The sequence below is a fragment of the Lichenostomus cassidix genome, chromosome 1 (assembly GCF_008360975.1).
Source record: "Lichenostomus cassidix isolate B80296 chromosome 1, HeHo_3.0, whole genome shotgun sequence".
Classification (NCBI taxonomy): Eukaryota; Metazoa; Chordata; class Aves; order Passeriformes; family Meliphagidae; genus Lichenostomus; species Lichenostomus cassidix.
The window spans coordinates 96,372,316-96,395,349 of NC_139479.1; the positions used below are offsets into that span (position 1 = coordinate 96,372,316).

Below are 23,034 nucleotides of genomic sequence, written 5' to 3' on the forward strand. Positions count from 1 at the left end.
CACTATCTTGAGCATAAATTGTAAAATTACTTTGTATGTTTTGCCTGCCTGAAATGTATAGTTCTATAGCTTGCCTTTGAGTCTCTGCACCATGCCATTGGAAATCATTTACAATATTTAGAAAGACTTCCTCATCCCTGCTCCCACTGAGAGAGAACATATACTATTCATTATGTTGATGCAAATGAGGCAGCAGTTAATCATCTGCTTTGAAAACAAGGTACTTGGGCATTATTTAATTCCCTAAACCAGCAAACCATGTGTTTGTATTTATACAAATTGTTCTCGCTATTGCCACACTGGAAAAAAATAAGCAAACATGTACTAAATGCAGAGTGAATTCTGGCCTATAAGCCTTTTCCTATGTTTATTTGCATTCAGATCATTTTTAGAATTGGCCTTTTCTGCCTCTTTTTCCCAATTCTACTTGCTTCAACAGGCTTGCTCACATCAATGAAGAAGGCAGGATTAGGCCCTTAATTTGTAATGGAGCCCAAGATGTTGCAAAACCAGCACATGTTATTAAAAGCTCCAGAAATTAAAAAATGTAGTAGGAATAAAAGTTCTAACTCTGTTAGATGGTAATCTCAATGCAATTCTTTAGAAAGCCTCTCTCAAAATTTTGACAGGGTCTCCAGGTCTGACAGCAATAGAAATATTAAATATCCCTACTAATGAGTACCCTACAACTTCTAAACATGCAAGAAAAAAAAAAACAACCAACATTGGGAAATACTAATTTGCTTCAACAGGAAAACAAAAAGATTATTGATTTTAAAAGTAGTATTTTTTTAATCTGCTTAGTAATACGCCCATAAAGAGAAATCTGCTGAGAAAACAAAGGACAACAGAGCTCTGCTGAGCAGTAAGCCTAGAAAGTAAAATATTTTGAAAACTGATTGCATGGCGTGCCTTACACAATAAGAAAGATAATAATAATAATGTGGAAGAACAGAAGGACTTTTTGAAGTGAAGACAATGCTTTAGACTTAAGGTTCTAAAAGCGAAATATCCATGCTTTACAGAAAACAAACATGACACACAAAAAAGTACACAGGCTGTGTTTTTCTAAACCTACTCTGTATCACTGTAATGTTTAAGTATTCTTACTTGTTAGCCATCATGAAAATGGTTTTGAGAATAGCAAATATACTTGCACAACAGACTGACTAAGTTTGTCTTTAATTTTCAGTAGTTTTCGGGAATTTCCTGCCCAAGAATTCAAATCATCACATGAAGTGAGATAGAGCACTTGACACTTTGGATTTCACTACTAGAAAGTCCCTCTTGAGAGACCAAACGATGTGCATTATTCATATTTCAGATTTTGGACATCAGGCTTACTCCTCATGACGGCGTGGGCTACATGTTGATCACGCTGTAGTGCTAGCTGAGAAACTTGCTGTGTGGCTTCAGCGTGCTCATTTCCCTCTCAGTGAAACAGCACTGCCTACTCAGACCGAAACAGGAGGAGAATAGAGCACTGCATGAAAGCGCTGCTTCTGGATTACATTACTTTGATGAGGAATCTTTTTGACCTTTAGGGCAGCCGACTTCCACAAGTGACGAAAGATCCCTCTTCACCCTGCAGCGCATTTCTTCACGCAACCAAGCGTTGTGAGCTCCCTTCATTTACCCGATCCTCTGCTATATCAATTAAATCACATTAAGCTGATTGTAATCATCTTTGCTTCCTTTTCCTTTTAATTTTGGCTTAGAGGAGAAACCATCGCGTTTCTATACACACAACAGAACGGGCATTGTGATTATTATTTCAATTTTTAAGCTTTGGATTTGCAGTACCGGTAACCAACAGGCATCCTGAGCCCGGCACCAGCAAACGGCCCATGCAGCGAGCAGAGGCAAGGCAGGGCTAGGCGAGGGGGGTTCGGCTTGTCCCGCACGCCCGACAGCCCCGCCGCCCAGGCCCCTCGCCTTGCCAGCGGCGCGCCCCGTGCCGGGGCAGGCACATCCATCCCCACGGCACGGCACGCTGCACCGGCGGGGCGGCGGCACGGACTGCCCGCGGGGCTCCCCCGCCTGCGCCCAGTGCCGGGACGGCCGGGGGCGGGGGCTCGGGGGGCAGGGCCAGCGCCGCTGCCGCCACCGCCCGGCTCCGCCTCTCCCGCCGCAGCGCTCAGTCCTGGAGCGCCGCTCGGCTGCCAGAAGGGAGTCGCCACCTGCTCCGGTGCGGAGTCGCTCCTCGCTGCGCGCCGAGAGGGAGAGCAGCCGCCCGAGCCCGGGAAGTTACCGCCGCTCCCGCCGCCGGGGGAAAGCCGCCGCCGCCGCTTCCCGGCCTCGACGAGGGAGAAGTCGCCGCCGCGCTCCGCTGCGAGAGGGAAGAGCCCCCGCGGGCGCGCCGCCCCGCTCCGCCGCCGCCTCCCGGTCCCGCCGCGGGCAGGCGGGATGATGGAGCCCCCCGCCGCCGCCGCCGCCTGCGCCTCCTGCCGCCGCCGCCCGCTGCCGCCGCTGCTCTGCCTCCTGCTCGCAGCCCTCTGCCTGCCGCCAGGTGAGCGCCCGCCCGCCCGCCCGCTGCAAGGGGTGGCCGCGGCCGCGCCGTCCCGGCCGCGCGTAACTTGGCGGAGGGGAGGCCGGGGCGCGGGTGGCTGTGCCCGCCCGCCGCTCCCCGGAGCGCCCCGGCACCTACCGCCGGCTCTCTGCTCGCCGGGGGTCGCTCCCGACCGGTGGTGCCCGCCGCATCCCGCCGCTCTTCTGGAGGGGAGCGGTCCTCCCCTGCCCTCCGAGGGGCGCCGGCTTATGCCGCTTCTCCTGCGGGAAAGGCAGGAGCTGCCCCAGCGGTGAGGAGGACCGAGAGGCGGCGGTCTCATCTTTGCCCATGGGAAGCGCCCCTCCGGGGCGTTGTCAGCGGCCGCCGGGCAGCGCTGCCCCCGCGGGAGCGAGAGCCGAGCCCCGGCGCGGTGCCGCTTTCACTTCCAGTCTGAGCGGCACGGCTGCGCGGCGAGCCGCTTGCAACTTCGGCGGCTCGGCCGCTTGTCCCCTGCCGCCTTCAGTGCCGCCCGTGGCCGTGCCGGCAGCCAGCGGGGCCGGCGGCTGCCGCTTTGCGCTGCCTGGAGCCCGGGCAGCGCCCTGGGCGCGGTGCCGCCCGCAGGCAGCCGGGCGCGGCGGGGCAGCTCCGCTGTCCGTATCCCCTCTCCCCTCTGCGGGCAGCCCGCCGGGGCAGCGCTGCGTGCCTGAGGCTGCTCCAGCGGATCGCGCTCGCGTGGGGAACTTCGCTTCCCCTCCCCGCTCCGCAAAAGCACTCTTGAGGCGGGCGCTGGGGAAGTAGGAAGGCGCAGAGAGTGCTAAATACCCTAATTGTTTTGGGAATATTTTGGCTATGAGGTGTTTGTAGGCTTTGTTTTGTAAATATTGAGCGTGAAAGTAAAGTCTGAAGGAAAAGCTGTGAAAAGAGGAGTTCTGCATTCAGCGCGGAGACCGTCTCATTATTCTTGTAGAAAGAGCGTCAGCCTGTGGTAAAATTTTGTATTGCTTTAAGAAATGGCTTTGCCTCTGTGTGCCTTTGCAACAGCGGAGGGTTTGCAGAAGTGTTGGAGTTAGTGGTGGATTTTCGTTGCTGGCCTTTGCCTGGTTGTTACGTGCTCTGCAGTTAACCATTTACGGGCAGCATAATCTTGTCGGAATGGAAGAGAAGAGCAGACCTTTTCACTAGATGCATTTATGCTTGTGTTTTACAAGCTCCAAGGAGAAAACTAGCTGCAATGGTAAATCAAGGCTGCTGCATCTGTGATTTCAATTAGAGCAGTAAAAAAGCTCCAGACAGAATCAACGGCTATATTGGAAGTGTTAGCAGTGTGTTAGGCTGGGCTGCTAAGCTTTTGCTTTGGCAAATACAGTGTATAATCACTGTAGGACATAATAAATATCAGTCCCGGTGGCAAAGCTTACAAAAGAATACTGGTTGCTGTGATGCAGAGAAAGTCTTCAGGAAAGATAGTTCATTTTAGCAAATCTTAAAGGCGTGTGGAGTATCTGAGGGATAAACACCTCAGCTTCTAAGAAGCGAGACTTGGCCCCTGTGGAGAGATTTAGCCCAGTAAATACAAAACGATCTTGCTGATTATATGACTGTCTACGTTTTCCATTTGAATAAGATGTGAAATCATAAAATATTTTCTCTCAAAGGTTGTGTTGATGGAGCTGTATAAAAAGATGGGACTTGACTGCCTATGATCTAAGTAGGTTGTTAGCAAAACCATTTACCTCATTCTTTCTGCTCTTCATTCCTTCCTTGCCCCCTCAAGGAGAAGCTTGGGCTAACTGTAAGGAAATACATGCAGGGAGAAACCAGCCCCACCTCAGCTTAGAAACTTTCGCTGCAGTATTGAAAATGCCTGGAAAGCCCAGTAGTAGATTTAAGCCTCTAGTTCTCTCTTTATTCTGAGGAACATAAAAGATACTTAGACATAAATATACCTATAAAAAGGTCTTGATATTGCTGTACTTTTACTGTTTCCTCCCCCTTGCCATCTCAGCTATTTTAGATGATAGCTAGTTTGCTATCATCTAAAAAAATTCTGGATGTATTACTCTATCGTGGTGCTTGGCTTTTGGGAGTTCCATTTGAGCTATGGATATGGAAAACAGTAGATGAGCTACTAAAAGCATATTAAAAGTTTATGTGCCTCAGGTGTAAATATCTCTGGCAATATTCAAGATGGACAGGAGATCCGTGTGAGAAAATGTGAGTTTGTTTCTTCACAGAATAAACTGTACCCATCCTAGAAAGACAGAGGGTCCAAATGCATGTTTGGTACTAAGAGACTAACTTTAGGTCAGACTAAGTGAGAACACCAATTATAACATCATACTTCTCTGAAAGAAATGGCTGTATGTGAAAAGGAAGTCAACTCTTAATCAGGAGCTAATCATGACCTTTGTAAAACTTCCCCCTCCCCCTGCTTTCTGGTGAATTATAACAATGAAACTCTTAGTCTCTGGTTTTATTACTACCCTTGTTACATATTGCCATATTGCCTGGGACTAGTGAGACTGAAACCTGTAATCTTATTCACATGACACTCATTGTGTTCTCACTCCAGACTACGTTTTTTCCCTGGTATATCTGGTGTGGCTTTGAGCTAGGGAAACTGGATTTCTATATTAAGATCTGGAGTTAACATGGGTTTTCTGAAACTGAAGTCAGAAAACATCTGCACCACGTGTGTATGCTTCAGTGTGCCATGTATTTGTGGCCCAATGTATAGGTAACAAACCAGACTTATTCGTAAGCGAGTTATAAATTGTTAAAGTGATTGTTTTGGGAAGTGTTTGATATATTTAGGGAGTTTTCTCTCTCTTTTTGGTATAAAAGTCTTCCAACATAAACTGTTTTTCTTGTGCTCTTCCCTCTACTGTTGGGGTTGTAGCACTCAGAAGGCAGAGGACAACAACAGAAATCATCCAAGTCTGTAAATCCTTGAAATTTCAATCAGGTGATCTTTATTGATGAAAGTATGTTATGTTCAGGAAATAAATATCTGTCACGAGTCATATTTAATTTCACTTTCCAACCTGTCTAAGAGTAATCCCCTTTCTCACAGTACCATCCATTCTCCTTCCTCAAAGTAACCTGGGTTGTTAAAATTATTTACCCTGGGATTATATAATAGCTTTCTTTGCAGTAGAAGTCATTTGTTGACTTACTTCCAGCAGAAATTTTTGGGGAACAGAATCTCTGAATATTTACTCAAGATGATACATAAAGGGGAAAATAAAATAGCATTAAGTGTTTTGCATAATGAAAATTACATCTGTGTGATCGGAATAAAACTGTCTTCTCTGTTTTCTTGCAAGTATCTTATTTATGTAGTGTGGTTTATAGTCTTATACTGTAAGAGTGCTCACTGCAGATTTCCATGATGTTATACCTGATTCCATATGAGATCCTTCTGAACCATATGGAAACAAGCATTTCTGTAGCAGCAGTAGCTTTAATATATTGGCTGTTCATACTGTAGGACACCACCATGGGCTTTTTTAGGTTCCTGCCACTGGACTTTCTGGAGAGTATTTTCTGGTCAAAGTGGTTTTGGACTGCTTGGGTGAAACAAAAGCAGATGGCTGAATAGGAAACTGACTACAGAGGAGCCCCACCTCTCTGTATGTACTTTGAGCCTCTTAACACTGGAGAGACTGAATGTGCTTATGTTGTAGGAGCTGTAATTTGAAATTGGATCTCCTAGCACGAGATGATCAATATTCAGTTTCCTCTCTTTGTGAGCTACACTATGTGAGCATAAGCACAATGATCACAGATAAGCTGGCTCGGGGTCTCCAGTGCTCGTTCCACCACCGTTTCACACACAGGAGGTTTGTGGATTTTTTTTATTACTGCCATGCTGATTGTTGAAACTGTTCTTCCACATCACGAATAGTATGCATTCTTAGTATGGTCTTGGTTAGTTCTGCCAACTCTGATAGGGGGCTAGACTTTACATGTTGATTTTTACCATATCTAAACCCCATAATCTTCAGGCTCTCTCTTCAGTGCTACTCAAGGCTCCTCTGGGTTGGCTAGTGTGTAGCTTTTCCCTCTGGTAATACAGTCATTTTTTATTAACACGTGTGTGTAAACTGCAAGGCCACATTTGTAAGAGAATTGAGGACCTGTTGCAATATTCTGATTTCTCTCAAGTTCCTCTGTCTTCAAGAAAAATAGTTACACTTCCATGCACTGATGCTCAAATGAGAGACTCTTAAAGAACTGTAAATGCTGTAGGGTGATAATTAGAAACTACTCAAGCAGAACGTGATTTTTCCAGGAAAACCTGAATATTAACAACTCCCCTTGATATGAAATTGTTGAGTGTTATCTTCCCAGGAGACAGGGCTTTGACCTACATGTTCTCTATCGGTATATTTTCTGTAATGGGAACAGGATGAATATTAAAGGAGGCTGTACATTTCTGTCTTTATTACACTAGAAAATGAATCTCATCATTTAGAGAGGAGATTGCAATACACCTAGTATTCTGACAGTCCACTACTGGCAGTGATCAGATCAAGTTTCGTCCTCTACTTTCTTCCCTGGTTTTGTTTCCTTTTTCTTCTTCCCCAGTGTGTTTTATTGAGGATGCCTTGAATCACAGTAATTCCTACACCAGTGGTTGTTAATCTATTGCTCCAAAGTGTTGGCTCTTTTGAGGAATTTCTGCCTTGCTTAAGATCAAATTGCATTTGTTATCATGCATATACGTCTCCAGAAAGGCAAATAAATATTTGCTTATTAGAACACTGTTGCTTCTGCTGAACTGGTGTTTTTATTGTTGATAAGAAATATGCCTCTTTTGGGAGGTAGAAAATGGGAGAAAATGATTAAACAGTGGAGAGAGGGAGACAGGGCACCTGCAGCTTCAGGGTATGATTTTTAGAGGTTATCAGGGGTTAGAACAGTTCTGTAACGTTTGGTTAAAAAGCATTTGAAGTGCTTTCAACAGCAATGGAAATACTAAGCTGTTCCCTTGATAAGAAGTAAAAAGTGCAGTCAGTGATTTAATGAGTGTTTCAGCAGTCTGTATATCCATATATTTTGTTTAGGTTGTGCTCTGTATAGTTAACCCCTGTTGTTGAAGGAAAACTTCAAATGCTTGACTACATTTGTGTGTTGTGTTTTGTGCTGTGGTAGCACCATCTGTAGCACCTCCTGGCATCGTTAATCATGGGTGTTGGTCACAGCAATTTTGGAGCTGAGGGAAAACTCTCAAATAGCAGCCAAGGATAGCACAAGTCCCCAGGGCTGGAGCCCTGGCAGGCAGTGACACTTTGGCATGTGTCATGGGCTCTGTGTGGTGGCTGTCCCCTTCCCTCAGCTATCTCTGGCATACAGTGTACATGATATGTCCCAGCTGCCCGGGCTGGAAGGTTTTGGGTTTTTAACAGAACATCAATTCTGACCATAGTTGGCATCTTTTAAACTTTGAAGAGATATTGGCAGCTAATTCAATAGAGGGAGCTCCACTACCTTACTGTTAGAAGCAGCGTGCCTCAGCTTTTCCCAGACCTCTGGCTTCAGCCAGAAAGTTATATTAAAAGTCCTTTGTTTCTTCACAGTGTTTTGTAGTGCTAGGCTTTGTTACTGAAAGCATCTTCCTTTCATCACAGGCTTCCTGTTGCATGAAGGGGAAGGAAGGACAAATCCAAATTACGTACTAGGAAAACCCAAAAGGATGACTCAATTAGAGATAGTTCTTTTTGCTGCAAGGCTTTGGGTGTTCTAGATGGATACAGAATCAGGATTTTAAGTGACATTTTCTTATCTGGGGAGGCAAGTGGTGAGATTCATGGAGAAGCCCAAAAAAATTAAAGAGAGGATATTTCCAGGGATGGAGTGGCCAAGAGTGGTGTGGCAAGAAATAGGGTACAAACAGGATAAGGAAATGATTGTACCAGACTGATTGTTGTGGTGAGAGAAAGCTAGAACACTTCCAGTAAAACATTAGGTAGGACCTTTATTTTAAAATATCTTTTTTTTTTTTTTCAGTAAGTCCTTCTAGGATTTTTTTTAAAGGAAAAGTGGAATATGTATGCTATGTAAGCAGGGTCATTGTGAAAGAAGCCAGCTTAGGTATGTGCTGGTATGTTTTTAACCCATTCCATGTCCCTGATACTTTTGAAAAGCATACATACAGAAAGCTGATAACTGCTCCATAAACTTAAGACTTTATATTTTTATTGAATACTTTCCATTTTAAAATATTATTTATCAGATGGTTTTGAAACTATTTATGAAGTCCCATTAAAGAACAGCACTTCTAAAAAAAAATATCCTTTGAGTCACCTTCAAGTAAGCTTGTAATGAACTCATCATTACTCTTCAATCAGATGAATCCTGGACAAATGTCCTTTATCATCTCACTTGCTGTGTAAGTTGCGTTTTTTATGTGTTTTTCTCTAATTTAAATAAAGAAAATAACGGTAGATATTGGAGAACAAAATAGATGTAGTTCGTGTACAGCTTGATTTAAGTGTGGCATTTTATACAACTGACTTGTTCCAGGGTTTGGTTGCTTTGGTTTTTTTATGTGAGTTTTCACTGGGGTGGGTTTTGGGTTTGTTTGGGTTTTTTTATTATTGTTAGAAAATGCAGCAACTTATTTTTTGATAATTCACTGTTGACCTGTGTGAGTTTTCCATGCTGGTCAGGGAGAATTACTAAGGTTCCTATTTTAGAGGGTTGACACAGTTTATCTCTGGGGTGGAATGGTAAATGTTCACTCACTGCTGGGTATCTTGCAGAGAATACATGGGTTGAACTGAGCTTAAAAATGGGCAATTGAACGCAAGTAGGAGATCTCAAAGTTATTTGTGAGATGTGGTTATTTTAATTGCAGCCTCTGAATTATTTTACTGTTGATGAGATAGCTAGAGTATTAATCTATGCATTTTTCCCTTTTGGTAGGGAATTTTGTTTCATGAAATGTACAAAGCAGCATGTGTTTAGCAAAGTGAGTTCTGTGAGCTCATCTAGATGAAATCATCGTTTGTTGGTTTATTCTATTTGTTTTGGAGAGCAGAGATGAACTTAATGGCCTTTACCTACAAAGTCATACATGGAACAGAAAAAGGACAAAGAATTGAATATTTAGGCAGGAGTTGGGGAATTTCACTGTAGCCACGTTACTTCAGAAGAGAAAAGAATGTTGATTCAATTCCTTCATTCTTGATACAGCACATCAAATGCTTGCATATGGAGAAGATGATAGGGTACGTATTATCTTAAACTTCACACAGTGACACTCCATTATGGGATTTGCTTTCTAAAATTGGGGAAGGTCAAAATTTCTGACATTGACAGCAAAGTAGTGCCCTGACAAATGGTGATGTAAATCCAGAAAACATTTGCATCTTACACTTGACAGCTTTAAAGGTTAGCGAGGGGATAATTTTTCCAAATTTAATTCATGACGGAGATTTTTGTCAAGTGTTTTTAATATTACTCTTCAGTTTTCAAACTGCTGCGCAACTTACTGCTAATCTTGAGCCCTCCCTACACACAGAAGCAATAAGGAAGTCAATGTTATGAATGTCCCAGCAGCTTCCAGTTTGAGTGAATTATGTTTCTTACTTTTGTGTTTCTGCACAGACAAGAACTTAGTAATGTAGAGCTTTACAGTTAGTAAAGGTTCTAGTAATTATGGTTAGTAATGGAGTCCTGTGGTTTGAAACAGTCACCAATATATGACTAAATAATGACAGTTACTTCACATTGCATAAATTTATATTTTGCATGTTTTTTTCCCTGATATTTTTTATTTTGTTAAGTATTTGAAACTTCCAGAAATGGTTTGCTCCAGTAGTTTAACTCTTGGCATGGTTTCTGTAACGGATCTTTTGGAAGGGTGACTATTCCATAGTTCAGTTTGACCTGGCTCATCACACTGCTGTTGAATGATGCAACGTGTTCTGTTTTAGCTTTGAACTTTAGGTCCTTTACCCTCAAGATTTAACCCCAGTCAATGTGAGGTACTCCACAGCAGCAAATTCCTAAGTGTCTGCATGAATCCTGGAGTGCACCTTCTGAAAGTTCACCTGCAGGCTTGGTAAGGGTCAGGCTCTGGTATTTCATCCAGACTCCCTTGTGTCTGGGGGTCATTTCTTGTCACTGCTTATCACTTCAAGTACCCTGCAGTGTTAAATCCAAAACTTCTGCACAGCTTCTGGGGCAGCAGGGGGAGGAGTCTAAAACTTTAGAGATAGTGGGAAGTAAGTGGTGTGTTGCAGAGGTGACTACTGTGAATGTAGAGGCAGGTTAGCCATTTCTTAGTAGATTCAGAGAATTTTTTGGCATCTTCTGTGCATTCTAACATAGGGTATTGCCTGCTCTGGAAGAAAGTTCTTTTCTTATCTCAAAAGAGCCTTAAGCCCTTGGCATCTGTGGCCAGAAGGAAGGCAAACTTTCTGGCCTGTGGATCAAATTGTTGGTATCAGAGGGTCATAACAGATGAATTGTGCCTTCCTGAGAGCCAAAGGGAAAGGAGCAGGGGAAATGAGAACTGAGGATTTTTGGAGGTCCTGTGGGAGTGGGGATGTAGCTGTGTGTTGGGGCATGCTGGCAGTGTCAGGCTCTGTAGAGCCTGCTGGCTGTCATGCCCTTCCTGCAGAAGGGGCTTTGGAGGGCTGCTGTAGCCACCAGGGCAGCACAGCTCAGCATGGGGAGCTCTGGAGTTACTCCTGGACAGCATGCAGCTCAAGAGCCAACAGGCAGAAACTCTCTCTAATGGTGGTCACCTACAGGTCCAGGGTGGCTGTTTAATTTCTGCTCTGTAGGAGGGGAAAGATCTCTATTCTTCCCAAGCATGAGAAATTCCCACCTTTTGCTGGCTGCATGGCTGCTCTCTGACACTCTGACCAGAGGGGTGTCTGCATACTTGAGAAAAATCCCACTTTTTTTCTGCTCTGAATGGTGCATGAAGCCCTCTGTGGGTCACTTTTTAATCATTATGTCCATCTGCAAGTAGAGCAGTGATAAGGAAACACGGGCTTCAGCACACCCAGTATGCTCACAATCTTTGGCTCTCTTTCCACTGCATCAGTGGCACAGGGCATAGAGGAATGAATAACACAGTGTGTTTCTTTAGTGAATGCTGAATGGCTGAGTGTGAGCTGCCAGCATCACTATCCAGAAAGAAGTGGGATGTTGGGAGGAGCGATATCTGCACCCAGAGGAGAGGCAGGTGAATCATTTCTAGCTGGAATGCTCAGTCCAGTTTTATTAGATGTGGGAGTAGGTTTGAAGATTGTTGATGGCTCAATCCAAAAGCTTGTTATTTTTCTGGGCAGAAATAATGCATTTAAACTGTTTCTCAAAATGATTTATTCTTGGTTATACATATGGTTACTTCTGAGGGCCACATATGAGCTTCACATGGGAAGTTTTGCGTGGGTATGTATAAAAACTTGGCCCTCTTGGTATGTTGGGATGCCTTGTTTTAGGTGTGGATTCTAAATCACAAAAGCAACATCCATAGCTTGCTTTTACTTGTGTTTCAACTGGTTTCTGGTCTTCCTGTGAGGCATCATCATCTGTAAACAGCAACAATTGTTCTGGGAAGCTTTTCATGTAAGCATGAGAGAGCAGAGCACTGAGCATGCAGGGACTGTGACTCCTTGTGAGGAGGCTCTCTTCATGCAACAGTGACTGTGTGTTGCTGTTTTGGACATGCTGTACAGTACAGATTTTTTTCATTTCCACAGAAGGAAGTTTGTGATTCACAGGCTGCAAGTTCTGTGAGAGTGTGATAAACTACGTAAAACGTGAGGGACCCTGTTAATTAAAAATAGAAGCTTTAAAGGGAATGTTGCAATAAAAGTCATCATTTTCTTGCTAGAACTTTTCATGATGTTTAAAAGTGTTTTTTTAGTTGGCTTTAAAGTCATTTTAGTAATGTTTTTTGCATTTTCTTTTCCATCTTTATAGCTGAACCGCCACTATATCTTTAGGGAAGGATAGCTGCTAAGAAACCTAAAGTTTTATTGGGGCTTGCATTAATTCCAGGTGTGAGGTCATGACCTAAATCTTGCATCTACTAATAAAAGGCTAAGCTCCATGGTTTTCCATTATCTTCCTCAACAGCAACTTGAAAGTTAAAAAAACCCCCAAAAACCCAAAATCCAGAGTTTCTTTAATGCCTGCTGGTCAGGGAACACTGAGGACTGGATGTGGATTCAGGGTTGGATGGGGGTTTTTTTGCTTGGTTTTTTTTTGTTTGGTTGGTTGGTTGTTTTGTTGTGTGTTTTTTGGGTTTTTTTCCTTTAAATACAATTTAAAGAAAGACAAAATTGTTCAATGTTCTCTGAAATAAGTGGAACTGTATGCCAGGCTTTTCAAGCAGTGGTATTTGTAGAAGCTGTTGTAAACTGGGACTGACAGTGGCTTAGGAGAACCACTTTTCCCTTGGACATGTTGGCACTCCTGGGTTAAGTCAGGGTGGAAGTACCACAGCATGCATTTCATTTGAAAGGATTTGAGTGATCTCTGGTACTTTAGTGGTGAAAAAATTATTTGAGTTTTATGTTTCTTGTAGCATTTGCTTGAGCTATACTTCAAACATAATGGGCACTTCATGGCCTTTGGTTGCTTGGTAATGCTTTAGTTGCACCTGCAAGGCTGTATAGTTTTGTATGGTCTACTTCTGCAGTGGATGCACATCCTTGGTAATTTCTGTTGCCAACAAGCTGTTGGGTGAGTCTGGAATGCTTAATCCTGTGCAAATTATATTTGCAGATGTACCAGATGAATTGTATGTTAAAGAGCTCTCCCAGTGTCAGGGGTTTTGCCTCTGCCCTGCAAGGTGAGGATCAGGGAAATTGCCTTGTGATGTGAACCTGAGCAGCGCATGTCCAGGTCAGAAAGCTCAGGGAGGTCCAGCTCCCACCACGATTTGCATCAGGAGCAGCAATTCCTGTGAGACAGTATTTTGTCCCTCTGTTGCAGGAAGGGACTAGGCTGAGTGTTTGTGACTCTGGAGGCAGCCTGGCAGTGTCAGCCAGCACCACCAGCTAGTTCTACAGCTGAGGAGAACCCATGTCTGTGATTCAGCCTTGGACTGAATGCTTGTGTGGGCTTTAACCATGCTTCCTAGGTGCTGCATTTTGTAGATTGCCACATGTGATCTTGTGTACTGATGTACATGCATGAGTGGAGGTTTAAAATTTTATAAAGTGAGCTGGATGCTAAAGCTATGCTTTACTGCCATTTCATTTGGAAGGGAGTCTGAACCTGACTTTTTAAAATTATAGGAAAGGTGCAAATTATAGGAAAAAAGATGCAAAGATTACTTAAATTCTTCTCCACCAATTTTAATTCTTTTGGCAGTTGAGGTTTAAGAAAAAAAGGTCTAGATCTCTGGTTTAAAGAAAGCATAATAGAGGCGGTTTTGATTTATAAATAGTACTTGTTCCCAAATATCTTTTGATGTTCATTTCAGGCTGAGAAATAGAAAATATTTTTGCTAGCATAGTGTTTGCTTAACTTCACTGTGTCACTGACTAGTGTACATGTCTATGATCTGTAGGGTTTGGGGAGTGAAGGCTTTAGAGGGTGAGAATAATTAAAGAAAGCTGGAGTATCTAGGATTGCAACAGCAGCACTTTGGATCTTTGTCAGGGTGTATTAATGTGTCTACTTAAAAGTTCACTTTTCTGCCACTGTTCTGTAAGCAAATACTTATGACTGGAGTGTTTACAGATTAGAAAGAGAAGTTCGCTGTCAGTAGTGGTGATTGGGCCAAAGACACAGACTGGCATCTCTGCAGAGAGTGGCATTCCCAAATAAAAGGCAAATAACTTTCTTCTGGCAAGTTCAACCGTGTATATCCCTAAAGCCTGTGAAAAGAAGGAATATGGCAAAATAGTGGAAAGGGGTCTTTGCAACAGTGACTGGGAAAGACACAGTGTCATTTGGGAAGGGGAACAGAAGGACCAGTGTGGGGACAGGAGCTGTAGCTGGTGTGTGTGGGGCTTGCATGTCTTGTGAGCGTGAGTTTCCTGACAACAGCTGGCTGAGGGAAGCCTGCTGTTGGATCTGGGTTGTCACATCCCCTGGTGCTGCAGAGATGAGGGGAAGTGGTGTCCATGGTGGGGTGGGAGAGCAGGCAAGCTCCGTCGGGAGGAAGGAGGCAGAGGGCCCTGGCACATGTGGCACAGCTGCACATTTCCAGCCTGAGCTGCCTCTCCCCCTTGCGTGGAGCGGGGAGGCAAGCCCTTTGCACAGAAAGGTGGCTGGGTTTGGGCTTGTGAGTGAAACAAGTTGTGACAGGAGAGCAGGAAGCATTCTGGAAAATGGCGGGGTTGAGGAGAGCCCTTGATCAGAGTATTTTGAGGGAGAGGAGCAGGGGAGAAGCCACTTTCAAACTAGGCAGTGCTCTCCCGTGTATCTCCAGGTGCTCCCCGGGTTTGGCAGGCACACTCTCCTTTCACCTGCCCTAATTTAACACGCTGTCCCTCTTGGTAAAGATCATGTCGCTGTGTTGTTCCTCTTTTGTCAGCCACACAGTTCAGCGTTATTTCCTGTCTCAGGAAGCCGCCTCTGCTTCCCCACAGGGATTTTTCAAAGCTGAAGCATTCTTAATCTGGGCATAGGTGGGCTGTGCTCATAGGGCAACCACTTGGACTAAGACAGCCTTTCTAGACAGCGTCCCTTCCCCATCCAGAGGTCAGGACAGATAACTGAAAAGCTCTTCATACTGACAGTCTTTTTTTTGGGGAGGAAAAACTCCTAATGTTTTCTTCTAGCCATTGTAAGAGACTTGGTGTACGAGGTATGTGTCAGGGAAAGGGTGTTCTGTGCTGAACATAATCTCTGGGTGGCCTAAATGTCTGTCCTGTTGGGCCATCAGGTGTTCTCTGGGGTGACTCACACCTTACACTGGGGGCATTCAACATGGTCAAGAAACACTCACTCCTGCAAGGAAACAGCCCATGTTCTCACAATGCATTTTACCAAATCCGAAGAGATGTAACATTAGTTGTTTAATAAGAACATTGTAATAAATACAGATGTATGAGCCACTGCTGCTGAAATTCCAACAGTCAACCATTTTTTTTAGTCTAAGCCTGTTCATGCTGTGTCTGGGCTGAGGTGGGGAGAATCAGCCTGTGGTAGCTGACAGATGCTGTAAACCTATAACAGCAGCTTTGCTTTGTCACAAAATCCAGAAATTAAGCTAACACAATAGTTTTGGGCCGTGATCCAGTGTGTGTTTGAACACTCAGCTTTGAAATTATTTGAGCATTTAAATGGATTCTTAAGGACCTAATTTTTTAGGCTAGAGATAGCAGGGCCCATGCAGGGGGGGGCATAGGAGGATACAGTAAACCAATAGTGATGGTGGAGAGGCTGTTAAGATGCTGGATACTGTCTGTGAGTTACATCTTCCTGCTCCTTGCAGAGTGTGTTGGGCTATCATGGCTTGCAGAAAAATAGTTTAGGTAGGGGACTGATCTAGTTCAGGCTTCCCAAGTCTGATGCAAGTTCACCTCTTTTGGCTGACTTTTTAAGCCTCCGTTTTCAAACTGCACACACATGGTTTTCCCATCTATAAAATATATGAGAATGGATATATATTTTTTGTGCCTGTCAGCAGGGAATATGCAGCTTACTAAGCTTTCTTGAGTATAATTTGAAATGGAGAAAATGCTTCTATATAAACTGAGATTATCTCATCACAATATTTTTATGATAGTTAATTAAAATGTGAGAAAATCCTTTAGAGCAGATTTGCAGTTTTGTGACTTTTATGAGACTTAACATGAGAGATCTATTTTTATAGTTATGCCTTCTTATTAGTTTCGGGATTAGGATATGTTTAAATGCATGGCTATCAAAGCCTGTGATGATTACTTGTTTATTTTGCAGTGTAGACTATTTCAGTTATGGTCCCATTCATGTGTTGTGTCCCACTTTTCTAAGAGCTACTGTAGTTCTTTATTGTTATTGCTATTTAAAATAAACTCCCAGAATAGTTTTAATTTCAGCTTGTATTTTTTTAAATGCTAAGTTTTGGTGAATCATATTTTATTGGACTGTTGTGAATATTGATTATTTAGGTTGTTCCAGCTCCTGGACATCCATTTTCATTAGACTGTAAGATTGTAAAATGTAAGTGAAAGATCACTGTGACTAGCTGCAAGAGACTTAAATACTCAGAAAGGTGTCTAGACATAAATAAATTCCTGTAAAATCTTGGCTCTGAGTGCATAAAACTGTGATAGGAAGCAAGACCTATAGCAAATTTACTGGGATAAAGTGGTAGTTATTGAAGACTGGTGTGTGCTGTGTTCCCTTTGCAGTGGACAGGCACGTCATCAGAAGACTGATCTTCAGGCATGGTGCTTTCTACTTGAACTTGAGCTCAGTCTAAAAAAGAATGGACTTAAACAAATATTTTGTTTGTCTTGCTTTAACCATGCCTGTGATAGCATGACAACATGAATCTTTTAGTCACAGGCTCATCTGTCATCTCAAATAACACCTAGGAGTTCTTTGCAGAGTTTCTACGTCTAGGAATCATTTTGTCAGAAGTGAATGTGATGAGGATTCAAAGTCATTTGCCTCGACCTATTTGTGTGAGTGACCATGGGGAGAGACTTGTGCTCTAGGCCAGCAGGAGATTATGCAAAGGAGTAAAGGACGCTGCTCTGTTCTCCCTGTGGGTCATTAAACACAAGCTTTAGGGGTTTTGGGATGATCTAGCGAGGAAACACATCAGGTAAATGTTAGGTAGAATTCTCAGGGCTAGCTTCCCAGCAGACTTTGCTCAAGAATATAATGTGTGTTTCCCTGGTGCTTCCACACCAGCCCAGGTGTGAGCATGAATGTTCTTATGTGAGCAGGCTGCACTGTCAAAAGCAAAGCAGGGGAGAGGAAGAAGGGAGAATTATTGTGCTGCCAGGAGTACACATGCTGATGAGAACTATGTTTATATTAGCAGACTATTCTGATACAGTTAATTAATCAGAATTTGTCTACCAAACTATGCCTTGGAGATACAGAAACACAGGATTATGAGATTTGCCGGATTTCTGCGACACAGATCTTCTTGGGAGACTTGTGGAACAATGACTAATGATTGCTTCTGACTCCTACACTCCCTCCCAGAAAACTTGCAACTTAAGATAACCTTGTATCTCATTTTGTCTCAGGCCATTTACCCAGTAATAAAATTAAATACACTGAACTAGTCCATATTATTTTTTAATGGCAATTTGAGTTCAGTCTTTATTCATACAGGGGAAAGCAGGCAGTGAAACAAACTGTTAAATAAAATACCAGCATTTCACATACAGGCTTTCATCCCAGTGTGATTGGATGCATACTGAAAGGTAGAATCAATTATATAGCTGCTGCTTATCAGAAGTTAGCAAATAGTAAATGCAGTTTTTCATTTTTATAATCAATTACCTAGCCCTGAAACTTGTTAGCAAAGGTTAGGAGCTGTAATAATTTTCAGTGAATGCCTACACATTATCTCAGTGTATTTCTACATGCTGCATTTTAGGGAGATGAGGGGAAAATGTTTCTTTTCTGAAGTCTTTTAAACTGGCTTGTGAAAGATGCGGATCAAGCCCTTCAATTTCTAAACTCAATTTACATTCATGCCACAACAAAGATGATGGTGTGTACTTTCTCATTAGTCAAACACCTTTTTTTTCACTTGTAAGCATAGATTACTTTACTTTCAGCTTTGTGACTTTAAAGAATGCTTGCATCCCTGTGTGGTTAGTTCAGCCAATCATTGTTCAGAATTTACACATAAGTGGTATAGTGGCAAATGATAACTTTCTTCGTTTTTCATGATTTTATTCTCCTCCAGTGTTCTCAACAAGGATCCAAAATTCTTTGTGTGCAAAAGTTATTTGTTGCTGGTGGCAGGCTGTGAGTGCATTGTGCCACAAAATTGCCAATCTTTCAATCCTGCTAGCCCAGTGTTTGCTGTTTATATACAACCATTCATGTTAATATTTTTGAAGTACCTTCTTATCAAACGCTCCTTTATTTTGTCCGTATGTTCTATAATTGATGTTTGATTATTGACTCATGTATGATGGTATATCTGGAGGCTTGTGCAGGTTTTGTTTCTCGTTTTCTGCTGGATGGCAGCATATCATGTCGGAGTTACATACCTCTGCATAGCTTACTTCACTGAAATAATTTTTTTACAAAAAGTGTTCTGTCCTATATAATCCCTAGATATATATATATTTTTAATAGATAAATAGATAATAGATGAATAGATACTTTTCTAATATCTGAAACTGCATCTATCAGAAATGGTCGTATCAAGTTGCTGTGCTAGACAGACCATGCCCAGTTAGTTATCTGATTTGTTTGTATTTCTTGGTTGTTTTGCTCAAGATAAAATTAATTTTGGTGAAACTGGGTGTCTTCTACCTCTTCTTTGTTGGTTTGTTCATTTCTCCATGAGCATGGTAAAATCTACTGAAATTGTTTAGTTTTACCAGTTTAGTTTTTTCTTAAATTAAAAATGAGCAAAAGCATTCTTGCTCTGTGTTAATTTTATAGTTATTTACCACAACTATTTCCTATTTCTTGTTCAAGGCTAGCTTTCATAGACCAGTTAGTTTCTGAATCACACTATCACAGGCATCCTGTTTTTCAAAGAGCATTTAATTGGCATTAGTCAGGCTCTCATTAACTGCCTTTTCTGTTTCAGTATTATCTTTTCTTAATTGACTTAGGGTCCTGACTGCACCTCAGTTTTCAAAAGTGGTAGAAAACATTTGAATCTCTGGCAATGTCTAGTCATTTTAAATTTGTAGAATTTTCTTGTTTTCTTCTGCCCAGTTCCTCACTGAGAAACTCGACTGCCAGCTGCAGTTTGCAGCAGCAGTGAGAATGAAAGCATTTCTTAGGTACACTTGATATCTTTATTTAACTCAGAAATCTTTATTTAACAGGAAGCCATACTATAACCATGCTATAGTAACTTCCTCTAGCCTGACGGGCTCGATTCTCCTTCAGGTCTCGGTATCTCTGTTTAGTGGGGCAGTTTGTTTGTTCTCCAAGATCATGCATGTCTTCTCAAGTTGCCCCAACTTTCCGCACACATTATTCAGGGAATCCAGATCACACAGATGGTTTAACCAGTTCTTTGATGAGCAGGGGATTGATTACAGGGTAGGGCAGGTGTCTTCTGACAGTGGCTTTCTGGGGTGCCAAGCGTGCCTGGGGCTGTGCAAGGATCCTGGAATGAGCACAGCACTCTGGTGTGGAAAGATGTAGCTGCGGTGCTGTGCTAGGAGTTGATTTATGGAGGTGCTGCTCAGTTGCATTGTCAACAAGGCAATTTTCCTTCTAGTTTTGTTGCTTCCTTGTGGAACATCAGCTCAGAGGTACCTGAGCCAAAAAAAAGGAGTTGGAGACTTGCAAGCCTCTGTCTCAAAGTCCTGTGTGGACAGGAGAAGGATGTAAGAATGAGCTCTGCCCTTTGCAGAGATGAAAGGAGTGTATTTGAATGAAACTGTGGTTTGTCACTGTTACCACCTCATCCTGGCCAGGTGGGGTTGTCCCTCTAGCAAATGCTGCTGCTGTGCCTGAGGCAGTGCTTCTGCAGGGTGCCTTGGGGAGCAGTGCCTGCGTGGCTTCCTTCTTGCCAGCTACGAGACTCAGTGGAACTCATTCCTGTCATCCTCTAAAATGACAGAATGGAAGAATATAAGTAGCGCGAGAAGGATTCTGTTACTGCATGAAAGTAGAAATTGGATGGAGATGGACAAGCTAAGTGAAAGGTAAAGGAAAAGTGGAGGAAATGAGAGCTGGTGTAGATTTTTTTTCATAAACTTAAAAAAAATTATTACTGGCATTAAGTAATAAAGCCCAGGAATGGTTTCTTTGCTTTCTATTTGATATTTTGCACAGCTTATAAAAATGATATAACTGTACTTCATTTATGTCTATCAATAATTGAGTCTGTAATTAAGGCTTTTATTACCAATAAACCCTTGTGATTCTGTGTGTAGTGAATATTATTAAAGCCCATTTTTCATTATAAATTTCTCCTGATGATCGGTTATTAAAGTGGTATTTTTAAATTTTAACATAAATGACATAAAGCATTTAGCTGGCAATTCTTTTTTTTTTTTGTTGTGAACACAGAATAGAAGAGAGCAATACAACAGAGATGATGATCTAAACATTGTTATCTCTATTTTTTGTCTCACTAAGAAAACATAGAATTATTTTATTTTTCTACCTTTAATGTGGGCCTTGGGCATCACTGACTAAATTCTATTGCTGTATTCCAGTTCTTTGTTTTGCTTTATTCCTCAAAAGCTGTGCAAGTTCAAATGCAAGGAAATTAAACTGTAGCAGATGTTTTCATAAGCTGGTGCCTGCAGATTAACATGTACTTCTGCAGATGCCTTTTGTTCTTCAGTTTTGTGTCACATTACGCCACTGTAGAAACATCCTATAGAAGGGAGAAGCTCAGTAGTATGAGTCGACTCCTGATCTCTGTATTTCCATATAGTGTGTGACTGATTTCCTTTAAATAAAGAAGTAAGGATACTACTTAATTACTTGTTGTTACTGTCTGCATTTTTGTATTGAAAATACAGGTTAGATAATGTTTTGAATTGAAACTTGATGGAGAGCATACTGTGCTGTCCAGCAACGGTTTCTGCACCAGCATGGGCTGTTTCTCAACATCCTGAATGTGAAATTTTCCTCCTACCAAGTGACTTGCAACTGAAGCTGGAGCTGCTGCTTTGAAAACTCTTGTCTTTACAAGCAGATCTGTACTTCAGACTTTTTATTCTTTTCCACAGTCCAAGGAGACTGGTGCCTAACTGGTTGGTTTTTGTTGGGTTTTTTTTTCATTTTCCTCTCCCTTTTTCCTTTTTCCTGTCCCAGTCCCTGACAGTCTTGGCTGTCGTATTGCCATTTCTGTACAGCTCTCTTATGGCCTTGCCTCATCAGCCAAGGTAATGAAGAGGCACACCAGGCGACTCTCAGGATGCAGTTGCCAGCTAATTGTGTGCTCTGGAATTGTCCTCTTAGGAGAATTATTTCCAAGATGGACTATATGTCCCTTTGTAGCCAGTTTCAAAAACACCTTCGGGTGTTAGAAGCACTAAGGCAGCTGCCCAGTACCTTCTCTGGCTTTGATTCATTTACATGCTGCAAAAGTGGAGCATCCTGATTACACCTCATCACTTGGAAGGTCACTTCAGGAGCTCTTCCAATTAAGTTGTCTGTATTAGTAAAACAAAATGGTTCTTTTTTCTCAGATTTTTGTTTGACTAACGCTGAAGTCTCTCATGTCCCTTGGGCAGTTGCTGTAAAATGTCAGGAAGTGAAGAAAAATAGTGATTTCGGTGTGTAATGTACTATTCTTTCAAAACTCCTTTGATGTCAAATTGCAGGGCTTGTTTAGTGTAGCAGTGCTGTCCTTAGTGGAAGCTAGGTGATGTGTAGCTTCTGTCCACTGAAATCAAATCACCTCTCCTGCTGACATTTTGCTTGCTTTGTCTTAATTTCTTTTGCTGATCTTAAAGCATTTAATTTTTTTTGGCAGTGAGTTTTCAAAGTGGAATAACTCACAGAGATGTGTTGGTTAAGCTTCACTATTGCAAATAGCCAGGGTTCTTTGTTTTCCCTATTATTAAGTGTGCTAAATAAACAGGGAAATCCCTGGTTGTTTCTAACACTGGCAGAGTAACTCTGAGCTGTTATAAGGTGGCAGCTCTGCCATTGAGTTCCCTGTGGCCCAGTATCTGCTGTGTTTGTATGTAGCTTCTTTATTAAAACATTAAACTAGTGAAGTTCTGTACGGGTGTATTTTAAACACAAAATGACTTTAAATTATACATTTTTACGATTGTTTCTCTCTCATCTAGTCTGGCATGAAATCCCTCCCCTAGGAGTTTTAGAGCTTAGAGCAGAAAGCAGAATAGCCTGCCTACTCTAATACATGCAAGAACATGTCTTGGTGGCTGTGAAAGCTTGGTATGTTTGTGTAAGATTGATTGCTATGCTTCACTTTTGAATTCTTGTTTTAGTTTTGCCCTTCAGAAGTTTTACTAGGATAGTTTGTAAGTGCCAATATCGTACCTTAAGTGGGTGTGTTAGATATTCTTAGGTGCCATGTTCTTTATTGATGTTTGCAAGTTGCACTAAATATTGCAGGGGAAAAAATATAAAGCTAAGCACAAGAGATCTTTATGAATAATTGTATGCTTTCAGAAGTGTTATGCTTAGCTTAATGCACGCTTTAATTCTCCAGAAAGCACCCAAGCGAAAGACACAATGCAACAAGCTTAATCTTTCTCTTCTCCTCTTCAAATTACATCTATCACAGCACTGCAAATCGTTCTGCTGTTTTTTAATGCCAGAAAGGTGTGAGTATATCATGGAGCTAGGGGAAAATTGCAAATTATTGTACAGGAAGATTTGTGGTAAAAGGATGGAAGTAAGGAGTAGGATGTTGATGTAAATAAATGAAATATGGAGAACACAAGAAAATACCTTAAAAGAAAGTACATTCATGAAAATGC

At 42.3% G+C, this 23,034-nt stretch overlaps 1 protein-coding gene across 1 annotated transcript in view; it reads left to right on the forward strand.

The window, feature by feature from the left end:
- The first annotated feature begins 2,142 nt into the window (after positions 1-2,142).
- ALCAM (activated leukocyte cell adhesion molecule) overlaps positions 2,143-23,034 on the forward strand; it is a 118,520-nt gene continuing 97,628 nt past the window's right edge. Inside the window, exon 1 of the mRNA XM_085072611.1 lies at positions 2,143-2,509. Within this exon, the coding sequence (XP_084928737.1) occupies positions 2,407-2,509 (103 nt within the window). The 5' untranslated portion in view covers positions 2,143-2,406. The remainder of the gene's footprint in view (positions 2,510-23,034) is intronic.